Source organism: Myotis nattereri, assembly GCF_964212035.1.
Source record: "Myotis nattereri genome assembly, chromosome: 12".
In the NCBI taxonomy this organism is placed as follows: Eukaryota; Metazoa; Chordata; class Mammalia; order Chiroptera; family Vespertilionidae; genus Myotis; species Myotis nattereri.
The window spans coordinates 45,883,918-45,899,058 of record NC_138087.1 but is presented as its reverse complement, the minus strand read 5'-3'; the positions used below and the strand labels follow the sequence as shown (position 1 = coordinate 45,899,058).

Sequence of the window (15,141 nt, the reverse complement as noted above, 5' to 3'; positions counted from 1 at the left end):
ATCAACAGTTTAAATGTAAATTATAAATCCAAAATTTTACTAGGTGATATACAACATACTAGAGCAATATACATTAGAGAACCTCAAAACTTGGTTCCCTCAAATTGAAATGCAGGCTTCTTACCCTTCATAGTACTTTGCATATATTTCCTATTTTAGCACACACCATAGTGCATTATAATTATGGTTGCATATAGGTGTTCTGATGATTGAAAAATAATACTGATTTTTTTCCTCTTTATATTTTGCTATTTCCCCTCCCATAATATTTCTTAGAGATGAACAAACATAAAAAACAAACAATAAATACAAAATATTACGTATTTGTGTAGCTGTGGCTTAACACAACCTTAAGTAAAATTAATTCAGAAAGTATTGCGCATGATGAGCTTTCATGTACAAGTGATATTGGACCAAGGTTTGAGCAGGCACAAGAAACAATTCAGATAGAGGCAGCACCAAGAAAAGATCTAGATAGGAATTAACATGGCATGTAGGGAATCATAAGACTAGTCTGATGAGAAGAGACTTAAGTAAGATTAAGACTCACTTTCTAAACCTCCATCTCCAATCGGACAATTTGCTAGAGACAGTTGCACCAAAGTAGCTGATTTATTCAATCCCTTTAATGGGGAGAAAAGGTCAAAAAATTTATTGGTTCAGTTTCCCTCAAAAGCAACTATTAAATGTTCTCAGGACACAATGGAGAAGGCTTACCTTTGTTAAAATAGTTAAATCTCTCTCTCTCAGAACTAGTCCATTTAGTTCCAGGTTCTTGAGAGCATTTGATGCACTTAAACAGCATTTAAGAGCTTTGCATAGCTGGAAGGTTACATCCTTGTTTCTTATTGCAGGAACTCGACTTCTGCAAACTTTATTTCTATCAGAACCTAAAGCAAAAGGATTATAAAGTTAGTGATTTCAACCATACATTTTACCATTATTAAAAAGGTCGCAGGTTTGATTCCCAGTCAGGGCACATACCTAGGTTTTGGGTTTCATCCCTGGTTGGAGCGAATACAGGAGGCAACTGATGGATGTTTCTCTCCTCTTCTCTCTTTCTCTCTCCCTCGCACCCCCTTCCTCTCTCTTTAAAATCAATAAAAACAAAAACAAAAAACACAACTTCCGGTGAGTACTAAAAAAAAGCTTCTCCTCTGTGCTAAGGCATAGAAATGATGTCTACCCTTAAAGCCCTCTTTAAGGAGGGACACATGTAAACTCAAAACTTCAACCACATAAGATATAGAAACATAAACTATGTAAGCAAACAAACAAAAAACCCAGCCAACATAATAGCCATCCAGTGTGAATGAATAAAAATCATATCTATTTCTGTCAGATTGGCAAAAAATATATTTTTTGATGTACCAAAGAATTTTAGTAATTAGTTTATGTGTGCTATGAGATGAAAAAGGTTAAAATTTCTGATCTAGAAAGATGAGAATAACTACAGAGTCGAGTGGGAGGTGCATTAACTATAGAGGGAGCACATAGGCAAAGACTTCCAAGCCAACATCTGCCAGGTACTGACAAAAAAGGCTAGGGTGCAAGTGGGGGAAGAGATAGAAATTAAAATAGAGAGGCTGGCCGAAGTAGGTCTGGGAGAGAGTATGGTTTTAATCCCACAGATGATGATCAGGGTGCCTCTGCAGGGTAGAAAAAAGGACCCCACTGCTGAAGGGCCAGTTAGACAAAGGAAAGGATTAGAAAGAGGTACCTACTTCAGATAAGAAAAAGCACCCCATCCTCAGAGCCATCTAGCTCCATGAGACCTGGCAGAGCACAGCTCAGATTTCAAACCTCTGTGCAGAACACAAGCTGTACAAACCAACATGCACTAATCCTGTGGGCATTAACCATTATAAGCATTATTTTAAACGTATCTTTTCATTTTATTTTATAAAATAAATTTTTATTGATTTCAGAAAGGAAGGGAGAGGGAGAAAGATAGAAACATCAAAAGTGACAGAGAATCACTGATTGGCTGCCTCCATGCCCCGCATTGGGGGATCACGCCCACAACCTGGGCATATGCCCTGATCAGGAATTGAACTGTGACCTCCAGGTTCATAGGCCAACCCTGAGCCATGCCAGCTGGGCAGCATATCTTTTCATTTTAGAAGATCACTCAAGACTAGTCGAGTAGGCAGATGAACTGAGAGAAACTGAACTCAGGGACAGCAAAACCAGCTAGAAGCTTCTGTAATAGCCCAGGCAAAATGTAAGGATGAAGAAAAAAATTTAGGAGGTTAAAATCTATAACCTAGACCAGTGATGGTGAACCTTTTGAGCTTGGCATGTTAGCATTTCTGAAAAACCCTAACTTAACTCTGGTGCCCTGTCACATATAGAAATTTTTTGATATTTGCAACCATAGTAAAACAAAGACTTATATTTTTGATATTTATTTTATATATTTAAATGCCACTTAACAAAGAAAAATCAACCAAAAAAATGAGTTTGCGTGTCACCTCTGACACGCGTGTCATAGGTTCGCCACCACTGACCTAGACCCACTGGATGCAAGCGATAAAGAAGGTTCAGTAAAGGAACTCTGAAGAGAATGATCTATGTAATACATTTTTCTTACATTCAATGTAAAATATTAGGCAAGATTAAGTACAGTGGCCTTGATCTAAGGTCCCTTTCAACTGTAATTTCTTTTGATTTATAAGTTACTACTTCAGTTAAAGGCTTCAGAGGTACAGAACAGTTCCTATAGCTGAATACGACGTAGAGAATAACCTAACTTCTCTTCACCAGAGGATAAGTTGAACTGTCCTTGCAGAAGAGGTAACAGATGGTGTGAATCCCAGAGCCTAGAAAAGGGCCTGGCACAAGACAAATGTTCAGGTTTTTTAAAAAATCAATCAGAGAGAAACCAAGATGGTGGCATAGGTAAACAACGGAAATTGCTGCCTCCCACAACAACTTCAAAAATACAACGAAAAGACAAAACGGACATCATCCAGAACTATAGGAAGGCTGGCTGAGTGGAAATTCTACAACTAGAAGGAAAAAGAAAAGCACACGGAGACTCAGAGGAGGTGCAGAAGTAAAGTGCAGAGGTACGGAGGTTCGAGCGTGTACGGAAAGGGGCTGGCACCTGAGGACGTGGCTGTCTTTTTGAATCGGGAGGGAGTCACAAGCTCCCGACCGCTCTGAACTCCGGTTCCGGGAAGTCTCTGGGGACCCAGGACTCATACGGGGAGAAACTGGACTCTCTGGCAGCAATTACAGGGACACTGAGGGCAGGGCTGAGGATCAGCCATAGCTGCTTGCTCCACCCTGTTGATTCCCTGAGACCCCGCCCCACCCAGGCTGCGGCAGAGGCTTTTGAATATGAATGCCCCGGCCCTTTGCAACCTGAAAATTACCTAACAAATTGCAGTTGGGCCAGACAGACCCAGAACTTCAAAGAGAAGGCCCAAGGCCCCACAGCAGCTTGCATTGCTTCACAGCTGGGCCTCATCTGGGCACCTCCAAACTCCAAAAAAGGAAGGGGAATCTGCAGTTCTCTTCGTAGCTCCTGCTGGGTAACCTCAGGCAGAGGCTAAATTAGCACCTCCTTAGATCCAAGAGCCAGTGTACCCAGTGGTCAGAGTGGGACCATCCAGATTACAACTCCTCAGATCCATAAGGGACACACTCAGGGGGCAGACTCAGTGAGCACCAAAGCCCCAATGAAGCAAGTCTTGCCCCAGAAGGGTGTCTTCAGCACAGAAGTTCTCCCACTGCAGACACAGCTGATTCTCACTGCCAATTGGCCTGGAGGTCAATTCCTCCCAGTGATCCTACAACAATCAAGGCATAACTACAACAAGACAGTGCACAAAGCCCACAAGGGGGTGCACCAAGAGTGTCCACCTCAGGTAACTGGGGAGGCTGAACCACTGGGCCCTACAGGACACCTAGCACACAAAACCACTCTACCAACACAGGGAAGCATAAAAAATGAGGAGACAAAGAAACAGGTCACAAATGACAGAAATGGAGGAAAGCAAACTACTGGATATAGAGTTCAAGACCACGTTTAAAAGGTTTTTCAAGAATTTTATGGAAACCGCTGATAAATTTAGTGAGACCCTGGAGGATATGAAAAAAGACCAACTAGAAATTAAGCATACACTGACTGAAATAAAGAATAATATACAGAGATCCAACAGCAGACAAGAGGATCCCAGGAATCAAGTCAAAGATTTGAAATACGAAGAAACAAAAAATACCCAACCGAAAAAGAAAAAAGAAAAAGGATTCCAAAAATATGAAGATAGTGTAAGGAGCCTCTGGGACAACTTCAAGCGTACCAACATCAGAATTATAGGGGTACCAGAAGAAGAGAGAGGGCAAGATATTGAAAACCTATTTGAAGAAATAATGACAGAAAACTTCCCCTACCTGGTCAAAGAAATAGACTTACAAGTCCAGGAAGTGCAGAGAACCCCAAACAAAAGGAACCCAAAGAAGACCACACCAAGACACATCATAATTAAAATGCCTAGAGCAAAAGACAAAGAGAGAATCTTAAAAGCAGCAAGAGAAAGACAGTCAGTTACCTACAAGGGAGTACCCATATGACTGTCAGCTGATTTCTCAACAGAAACCATGCAGGCCAGAAGAGAGTGGCAAGAAATATTCAAAGTGATGAACAGCAAGAACCTGCAACCAAGATTACTTTATCCAGCAAAGCTATCATTCAGAATTGAAGGTCAGATAAAGAGCTTCACAGATAAGGAAAAGCTAAAGGAGTTCATCACCACCAAACCAGGATTATATGAAATGCTGAAAGGTATTCTTTAAGAAGAAGAAGTAGAAAAAGGAACTCTTACCATTTACCACAGAATGGATGGAACTGGAGAGCATTATGCTAAGTGAAATAAGCCAGCCAGAGAAGGATAAACACCACATGATCTCACTCATTTGTGGAATATAATGAACAACATAAACTGTTGAACAAGGACTGATCCAGAGACGGAGAGGCATTGATTGGACTGTTGGGCCTTGGAGGGAAGGTAGGGGAGGGTGGGGGTAAGGGGGAAAGATCAACCAAAGGACTTATATGCAAGCATATAGGCCTAACCAATGGACATGGACAACGGGGGGGGGGGGGGGGGGGGGCGGGCATGAGCGGGGGGGGGGGGAGGTGGGGAGGTGGGGAGGGGGTAACGTGGGGATAAGGACACATATGTAATATCTTAATCAATAAAAAATATATTTAAAAAATCAATCAATCAATAACCATTTCCTCTTCTAGATCTTCATACCCTCCCTCCCTCTCTGTTGGCTACTTTCTCAGTTAATAAACATATTCAAGTGTGTCTATTTAAAAACATTTTTCAGGCCTACGATGTTTGGGATCTTCTTTGTGGTAACCTCAGTTTCTCCCATGCCTTCAAACACTCATCAAACAGGTGTGGATGCTCCAAAGGCCCCTCTTAAACATCAAAGATGAAGATCCTTTCCCCACCCTCAATCCCTTCCTATGGTTCTCTCTCTGCCTATCACAGGAAAGCGCTGCTTTATTTTTATTTTTATTGATTTCAGAGAGGAAGGGAGAGGGAGAGAGAGAAACATCAATGATGAGAGAGAATCATTGATTGGCTGCCTCCTGCACACCCCACACTGGGGATAGAGCCCACAACCCCAGCATGTGCCCTGGCAGGAATCCAGTCTTAACCTCCTGGTTAATAGGTCGAAGCTCAACCACAGAGCCATCATGTCGATGGGGCAGAAAAGTGCTGCTTTAGACTGTCTCCCAGATTTGCTGCCTTCCCTCTTTTAAATGGTCAACAGGCCACACCCATTCTGTCTCTTTGGTCTCTGTAACAGAGTCCTCCCCCTTTATATCTTAATTTGGGCCCTTAGATTACAAGTCGCAGTCCTCCCAATCAGCTGCCTTCTGTACGGAGGAAAAGGCCCCTCCCTGTTTGCCCCCCCACCAGGATTCTGGTCTCAATTCACTTCTTTCTCAAACCTGGAGTTCTAGTCCCGCACCTTAGTTTTGCCAGATAGTCTTATATTTCTCAAACTTTGACACAGCTGCCCCTTCCTGCCCTCTGAGTCGCTTCTGCACATTCTTAGAAAGGATGCCTCCTCCAAGGAGCCTTCCTTGGACCTTCCCTTCCCATATTTGCACACTGCAGCACCAGAACTCACTTCTTTCAGGGTACTGACTGCTGTGCTTGGGCTCACTGCAGCCTCCCCCAGGGCTCCGAGCTGACTGAGCTCGTACAAGTGCCAGGATCCTTTGCACACCTAACCTGCTAATTCCAAGAACCCATGGAAAGAGAGTGGGTTTTCATGTCAATTTACAATTGTCCTGCAGTTCAAAAATAACTTGCCCAGCTCACACACAGTGTAAACCCTGGAATTTAAACCCTAGGCTGCATTCACACCTACGCTCTGTCCACTATATGATGCTACTATTAAAACAACACCCGCTCCCCCCCCCCCCACTTCTTTATCCCCCAACAGAGAGCACTGTCTTGAAATGCAGCAAAAGGCTGGGGTGCACAAAATTCCTAATTGCTGTGTTCTGCACTAGGCGAAGCCATTGCATAAACTAGGTAACATCTGTCGGATGATTACTGATGTCCCAAACTGTGCTAAGTGCTCCACAATCGTTAACTCCGGGGATTCTTGCCATCACCCTATAGAGCAGTGGTTCTCAACCTTCCTAATGCTGCGACCCTTTAATACAGTTCCTCATGTTGTGGTGACCCCAACCATAAAATTATTTTTGTTGCTACTTCATAACTGTAATTTTGCTACTGTTATGAATCGTAATGTAAATATCTGATATGCAGGATGTATTTTCATTGTTACAAATTGAACATAATTAAAGCATAGTGATTAATCACAAAAACAATATGCAATTATATATATGTTTTCCGATGGTCTTAGGCGACCCCTGTGAAAGGGTCGTTCGACCCCCAAAGGGGTCGCGACCCACAGGTTGAGAACCGCTGATATAAAGGGTGTCAAGCCCAGGTTACAGATAAGAAAAAAGACCTGGAGGCCATAACACGTAAGGGGCCTTGTCAGGCACCGGTGACTGACACACTACACTTTCCCGACGGGTCAGTCACTGGTGCCGCCAGCACATCGGCGAAATCGGATACCGCGGGCTAAACGGAAAGGAAGACAAAACAGGCTTAACGTGTGGGACTCGCCCAGGGTCGCCGAGCGGGTAAGACGCCCGGGCCGCGCGCCCTCCCACCACCGGCCCAGCGCGCAGGCTCCACCTGGCACCGTTTAAAATCCCGCAGCGCGGCACCGACACCCGGACCGCGAGAAGCGGGAACTGCAAACCTGTTTCGCCGAGCCCCGATGGGAAGAAGCTCTTGATGGAGATCAGGGGCAGATCTTTATTGCTCTTGAGGGTGTTCAGGAGCGGCGTCCAGTCCACCAAGCGGAGGCGGTCGGCGTCGAAGTCCAGCACGCCCTCCCGAAGGCTGGCGCGCACGGCGGGCAGCGGCACCGCGTCCTGCAGCGCGCACAGGTACTCATAGTGCGAGAAGAAGTCGGCCGCGGAGTCGCGGCGCACCTTCACCGAGTCGATCATGGCCAGAGGGCGGCCTCGGGGACACCGGCGGCGGAGGCGACGCCCGCCCCCGGCCGGGAGCCCCCGATCGCCTCCCGCCTTTTCGGGCGCCCACGGCCCGAAGGCTGCGGCTCCGCAGCGTGCACAGGAGCAGCGGGTGGGCCAGAAGGCGCAGGGCCCCGGACCCTAGCTGAATCGCCCCTTGACGCCGCGCTCCCGCGCCGCTTCCCGCCGCGCGGCGCCGGCCGTTGGCGCCCGCCCCCCAACCCTCGGCAGCGCGGGGCTGCAGCTCCAGCCGGAGGGCGGGTGCCGGCGGGGCGGGGCGGGGCGCGGACGTCAGCGCGCTGGCCGTGCGTCCGCACGCAGGCCCCGCCTCTCGTGGGCTGTGCTTGCGGCCAAGGGCGGGACCTTCGAGGCGAGGGCGGTGCAAGAGGTAAGGGGTATAGGAATCTGGGTCTCCCAAAAAGGGTTTACTGATTGATCCGAATAAAAATGGGATATAATTAAAAATGACACAAAATAATAAAAATAGGATATGATGTAGCAACGCGTTTTAAAAAGTAGTCTAAACTCCCCCTAAGTGTCTGGCCTTGCACCCCCCAGGCGAGGGAGTACAGTCAATTATATCTTTAACGTCTGTGCTAATTTCTGCAAAAACGCTTTAATTGCTGTAGTTTCTACTTACCTCACATGGTTGTTGGCAAATTGTAAGATGTCCCACAAACTCAGGATATTACTGTGGTTAATACTAATCTCTTTGTTGTGTACTGATGATGATGGCTAACTCGAGTACCTAGTACTTTTCTGTTTCCTAGGCATTATTTTAAACACTGAGTGTGTGAAATCATTAAATTTTCCTAACAATTTCACAGAGAGTTTACTGTTGTATATCCATTTTACAAAAGAGAAACTGAGGCGCAGGAATTTACGTAACTTACAGCTAAGTGGAAGAACTCAGAATTTTTTTTTGCTTGTGTATCTTTTTATTTTTTATTGTGTGTATTTTTTTAATTGTTTTATTGCTTAAAGTATTACAAAGAGTATTACATATGTCTCCTTTTTTCCTGCCCTTAACAATCCCCTGGCCTCCCCTACCCCTCAGTGTCTTATGTCCATTGGTTATGCTTATAAGCATGCATACAAGTCCTTCAGTTGATCTCTTAACGCCACCCCCCCCCCCCCAACCCTCCCCGGCCTTTCCCGCTGCAGAGAATTTTGTATTAAATTAAACAAGGAAGCCATTAGACCTGTGGCTCTAATGTTGTGGTGGCCTACGCCAACCAAAATATAAGCCTGTAAATGCCTCAACTTACAAAAATCTAAGGACAACCAATCACAAACAGCCAGCCAGGCTTTACTCTAGTCAGTCAATGATTTCCTTGCTTTGCTTCCTCCCTTTTCTTATAAAAGTCTCTCCCCAGGTCCTAACAGCTTCCAGTTTGGTGCTGCCCTATTTGAATTGATTTTTGCTCAAATAAATTCTTAAGAAATGTGAATATGCCCCAGTTTATCTTTTAACATTGGCCTTAGAACCTGTATGTTTCAGTTTCTGGAATAATGATAGTCATCAGGCCTTAGGCATTAGGTTTACAGAATTCCTCTTCCTTTCACTGCACTCTGTGTACCTCCACCCACTACAAACATGCACACCCTCCACGAAAATACCTTAGATGTGGTTAGTATAATTTTTACATGTAACATGCTCAAATTATAATAGTCATGCACCACATATCGACATTTCAGTTAATGACAGACTGCATATATGATGCTGTTGAGTCATATAGCCTAGGTATGTAGTAGGTTATCCCTGTATGATGTTTGCACAATGACAAAATTGCCTAAGGACGCATTTCTTAGAACATGTCTCCGCCATTAAGTGGTACATAACTGGATAGCAAACTCTCCAACCAGTTTTGAAATGAAACATTACCACTCCCGTTGAAGAGTCCTGTGTAACCACTCTCCCAATCACAACCACTCTTTAACTTATCCTGGATAACCTCTCTCCTGACCTTGGTATTCATCATTGCAATATATGTCTTTAAATTTCTGCTACATTTGTAAGTATTTTTAAACAGCATATAACATTCCACTGTGTTTTCTTCTGCTTCTTGCTTTATTTAGTGTTATCTTTGCTAGGTTCATCCATGCCAATATATAAAAATATACTTCATATATTTTCCTTGCTGTATAGGATTCCTGTGTCGCACAATGCAATCATTTGTCTATTTTCCTGTTAATGGAAATTTAAATTGTTGCCAATTTTCTGCATGATTTCTTTGTTGCTATATCCATTTTTTAGTTCTCAGCATCACTTAATATAGCCGTCCACCATTTTCTTAAAGCTCCCTCTTCCCTGTTGCCCACAAAGCCACCTGATTTCACTTCTTTAAGTCCTTCTCTGTCTCATTCTTAGATTTTTCTTGCTTACTCATTCTAAGTGTTGGTGTTTTCCACCCACAGAATCCAACCCTCTGACATCTCACAGTTTCTCTGGGTGATCTTATCTCCTGCTCAGTCTTAACTACCTCCTCCAGGCTGATGACCTGTAGCAAAGATATCACTCTCCAAACTCAGACTGCCTGTAGAAAGTTTAAGATCTCTCATTGCCCCCAGCTTCAGATTTGTAGTCTTTAGCATGCCATATAGGCTCCTTCATGATTTGACTACCGCTGTTGCCTGATTTCTTGCTACATTCCTTCTTGAATGTTTTCTTTTTCTTTTTTTTTTTTTTTAGTAACTTTTTTTTTTCATATATTTTTTTTATTATTAGTTAAGGTATTACAAATGTGTCCTCATCCCCCCCTTTAACCCCCAACTCCCCCCCCCCCCCAACACAAAGTCATGCTCCCATCCCCCTGTTGTCCGTGTCCATTGGTTTGGCTTATATACATGTATACAAGTCCTTCGGTTGATCTCTTCCCCTTACCCCCGCCCTCCCCTACTTTCCTTCTGGGGATTGATAGCCTGATCGCTGTTTCTCAGTCTTTGGGTCTGTCCCTTTTCATCAGTCTATGTTGTTCTCTATAATCCACAAATGAGTGAGATCATGTGGTATTTATCTTTCTCTGACTGGCTTATTTCACTTAGCATAATGCTCTCCAGTTCCATCCATGCTGTTGCAAAAGGCAAGAGTTCCCTTTTTTTTTACCGCAGCATAGTATTCCATTGTGTATATGTACCACGGTTTTCTAATCCACTCATCTGCTGATGGGCACTTAGGCTGTTTCCAAATCTTAGCTATGGTGAATTGTGCTGCTATGAACATAGGGGTGCATATATCCTTTCTAATTGCCGTTTCTGGTTTCTTGGGATATATTCCTAGGAGTGGGATCACAGGGTCAAATGGGAGTTCCATTTTTAGTCTTCTGAGGTAGCTCCATACTGTTCTCCACAGTGGCTTCACCAGTCTGCATTCCCACCAGCAGTGCAGAAGGGTTCCTTTTTCTCCACATCCTCTCCAACACTTGTTGTTTGTTGATTTGTTGATGATAGCCATTCTGACAGGTGTGAGATGATAACGCATTGTCGTTTTGATTTGCATCTCTCGTATAATTAGTGACTTTGAGCAGGTTTTCATATGTCTTTCTGCCTTCTGTATGTCCTCTTTCGAAAAGTGTCTATCTAGGTCCGTTGCCCATTTTTTTATTGGATTGTTTATCTTCCTTTTGTTAAGTTTCATGAGATCCCTGTAAATGTTGGAAATTAAACCCTTATCGGTGGTATCATTGGTAAATATGTTCTCCCATGTAGTGGGTCTTCTTGTTGTTTTTTTGATGGTTTCCTTTTCTGTGCAAAAGCTTTTTATTTTGATGTAGTCCCATTTGTTTATTTTCTCTTTAGTTTCCATTGCCCTAGGAGCATTGTCAGAGAAGAAATTTCTTCGGCATATGTTTGCGATTTTGCTGCCTGTGGATTCCTCTAGTATTTTTATGGTTTCCCGTCTTACGTTTAAGTCTTTTATCCATTTTGAGTTTATTTTTGTGTATGGTGTGAGTTGGTGATCTAGTTTCATCCTTTTGCATGTATCTGTCCAATTTTCCCAACACCATTTATTGAAAAGACTGTCTTGACTCCATTGTATGCTCTTGCCCCCTTTGTCGAATATTAATTGGGCATAGTGGTTTGGGTCGATTTCTGGGGTCTCTATTCTATTCCATTGATCTATATGTCTGTTCTTGTGCCAGTACCAAGCTGTTTTAAGAACAGTGGCTTTGTAATACAGTTTGATATCTGGTATTGAGATCCCACCTACTTTGTTCTTTCTCAGGATTGCTGCAGCTATTCGGGGTCTTTTTTTATTCCAGATGAATTTTTGGAACGTTCGTTCTAGATTTGTGAAATATGCCGTTGGTAATTTAATGGGGATTGCATTGAATCTATAAATTGCTTTGGGTAGTATGGACATTTTGATGATGTTGATTCTACCAATCCATGAACACGGTATATTCTTCCATCTGTTTATGTCTTCCTCTATCTCTTTTTTCAGTGCCCTGTAGTTTTCAGCATATAAGTCTTTTACCTCCTTAGTTAAGTTTATTCCTAGGTAGCTTAATTTTTTTGGTGCAATGGTAAATGGGATTGCTTCTGTAGTTTCATTTTCTGTAAGTTCACTATTGGTGTAAAGAAATGCCATGGATTTCTTAGCATTAATTTTGTATCCTGCTACATTGCCGAATTCATTTATTAAGTCTAATAATTTTTTGATGGAGTCTTTAGGGTTCTGTATGTACAGTATCATGTCATCTGCAAATAAGGACAGTTTTACTTCTTCTTTTCCAATCTGGATGCCTTTTATTTCTTCTTCGTGTCTGATCGCAATGGCTAGTACTTCCAGTACTATGTTGAACAGGAGTGGTGAGAGGGGGCATCCCTGTCTTGTTCCTGTTTTTAGGGGGAATGGTTTTAGTTTTTGCCCATTGATTATGATGTTGGCTGTGGGTTTGTCATATATGGCTTTTATTATGTTGAGGTATGATCCCTCAATTCCTATCTTGCTGAGAGTTTTTATCAAGAAAGGGTGTTGGATTTTGTCAAATGCTTTTTCCGCATCAATTGATATGACTATGTGGTTTTTTTCTCTCAATTTGTTTATGTGATGTATCACGTTTATTGATTTGCGGATATTGTACCATCCTTGCATCCCTGGGATAAATCCTACTTGGTCATGGTGTATGATCTTTTTGATGTACTGCTGGATCCGATTTGCTAGGATTTTGTTGAGGATTTTGGCATCTATGTTCATGAGGGATATTGGCCTATAATTCTCTTTCATTGTATTGTCTTTATCTAGTTTTGGGATTAGGGTGATGTTGGCTTCATAGAATGAGCTGGGAAGTGTTCCTTCCTCTTGGATCTTTTGACATAGTCTGAGGAGGATAGGTTTTAGGTCTTCCTTGAATGTTTGGTAAAACTCCCCTGTGAAGCCATCTGGCCCCAGGCTTTTGTTTGCTGGAAGCTTTTTGATTACTGCTTCGATTTCCTCCATAGTTATTGGCCTATTGAGATTTTTAGATTCTTCCTGGTTAAGTTTTGGAAGGTTGTATTTATCTAGGAATATGTCCATTTCCTCCAGGTTGTCTAGTGTGTTGGAGTAGAGTTGTTCATAGTATTTTCTAACAATCCTTTGTATTTCTATGGGGTCTGTTGTTATTTCTCCTCTTTCATTTCTGATTTTGTTTATTTGGGTCCTCTCTCTTTGTTTCTTGGTGAGCCTGGCTAGAGGTGTATCAATCTTGTTTATCCTTTCAAAGAACCAGCTCTTGGTTTTGTTGATCTTTTGTATTGTTTTTTTGGTCTCTATGTCGTTTATCTCCGCTCTGATCTTTGTTATTTCCTTCCTTCTGCTTACAGTGGGCTTTTTTTGTTGCTCTCTTTCTAATTCTTCGAGTTGTAGAGTTAGGTCATTTATTCTCATTGTTTCTTGTTTCTTGCAGTAGGCTTGTAGAGCTATGAACTTCCCTCTCAAGACTGCTTTTGCTGTGTCCCATAGGTTTTGGATTGTTGTGTTTTCATTGTCATTCGTTGCCATGATGTTTTTTATTTCTTCTTTGATCTCACTGGTGACCCAGTCGTTGTTTAATAGCATGCTATTTAGTCTCCATGTGTTTGATTTTTTTGGATTGTTTTTGTTGTAGTTGATTTCCAGTTTTATGCCTTTGTGGTCTGAGAAGATACTTGATATGATTTCAGTTTTCTTGAATTTGAAGAGACTTTGTCTGTGACCCAATATATGGTCTATCTTTGAAGATGACAAATGTGCACCTGAGGAGAATGTATACTCTGTGGCTTTGGGGTGAAATGTTCTGAAGATGTCAATTAATTCCATCTGATCTAGTGAGTCATTTAGGATTGATGTTTCTTTGCTGAGTTTCTGTTTAGAGGATTTGTCCAGTGGCGATAATGGGGTGTTAAGGTCCCCTACTATGATTGTATTGCTGTCAATCTCTCCCTTGATCTTCTCCAGAAGATTTCTTACGTATTTGGGTGCTCCTATATTGGGTGCATATATATTTACCAGAGTTATTTCTTCTTGTTGGACTGCTCCCTTTAGTATTATGAAGTGGCCTTCTTGATCTCTTTTTATGTCCTTCACTTTGAGATCTAATTTGTCAGATATAAGTATTGCCACCCCGGCTTTTTTTTCACTTCCATTGGCCTGAAAAACCTTTTTCCATCCCTTCACCATCAGTCTGTGTGCGTCTTTTTTTCTGAGGTGGGTTACCTGTAGACAGCAGATATATGGGTCATGTTTTCTTATCCACTCATTTACCCTATGCCTTTTGACTGGGGAATTTAATCCATTTACATTTAAAGTTATTATTGATAGAAACTTCTTAGTCGCCATTTTTGTTCTTTACCGCTGCGTTCCTTCTTTGTTTCCTGTTTTTTTCTATTTACAGCAGACCCTTTAGCATTTCTTGCATTGCTGGTTTGGTTGTAATAAACTCCCGTAGACCATTTTTGTCTGTGAAGCTCCTGATTTGACCCTCAATTTTGATTGATAGCCTCGCTGGGTATAGTATTCTTGGATTCAGACCCTTCCTTTGCATGACTTTGTATATTTCATTCCATTCCCTTCTTGCCTGATGTGTTTCTGTTGAGAAATCGGTCGCTAGTCTGATGGGGGATCCTTTGTAGGTAACTTTCTGTCTCTCTCTGGCTGCTTTTAAGATTCTTGCTTTGTCATTGGTGTTTGCCAATTTAATTATTATGTGCCTTGGTGTCGGTCTTTTCGGGTTCATTTTGTTTGGGACTCGGTGAGCTTCTTGGATTTGTGTGAGTTTTTTCCTCCCTATATCAGGGAAATTTTCTGTTACTATTTTTTCAAACAGGTTTTCTATTCCTTGCTCAGTTTCCTCTCCTTCTGGCACCCCTATTATTCGGATGTTGTTTCGTTTAGCATTGTCCCAGAGTTCTCTTAGGCTCTCTTCCTGCTTTTTAATTTTTTTTTCTAGAAGCTGTTCTGTTTGGGTATTTTTTTCTACCTTGTCTTCTAGCTCGCTGATGCGGTCCTCTGCTTCTTCTAGTCTACTGTTGATGCTTTCTATTGAGTTCTTTATGGCAGTGATGTCGTTTTTCATTTCTTCTTGGTT

The 15,141-nt window shown here is 42.5% G+C and overlaps 1 protein-coding gene across 2 annotated transcripts in view; it reads right to left on the bottom strand.

Annotated features, from left to right (window-relative positions):
* The window catches only part of CEP78 (centrosomal protein 78), a 30,848-nt gene extending 23,023 nt beyond the window's left edge, over positions 1-7,825 (bottom strand). For both annotated transcript variants that reach the window (XM_081103715.1, XM_081103716.1), the window contains exons 1-3: positions 7,315-7,825; positions 718-890; positions 551-623 (exon numbers count right to left, since the gene is read on the bottom strand). In XM_081103715.1, coding sequence (XP_080959841.1) covers positions 551-623; positions 718-890; positions 7,315-7,567 — 499 coding nt within the window. In that variant the 5' untranslated portion in view covers positions 7,568-7,825. The remainder of the gene's footprint in view (positions 1-550; positions 624-717; positions 891-7,314) is intronic.
* Positions 7,826-15,141: the final 7,316 nt, after the last annotated feature.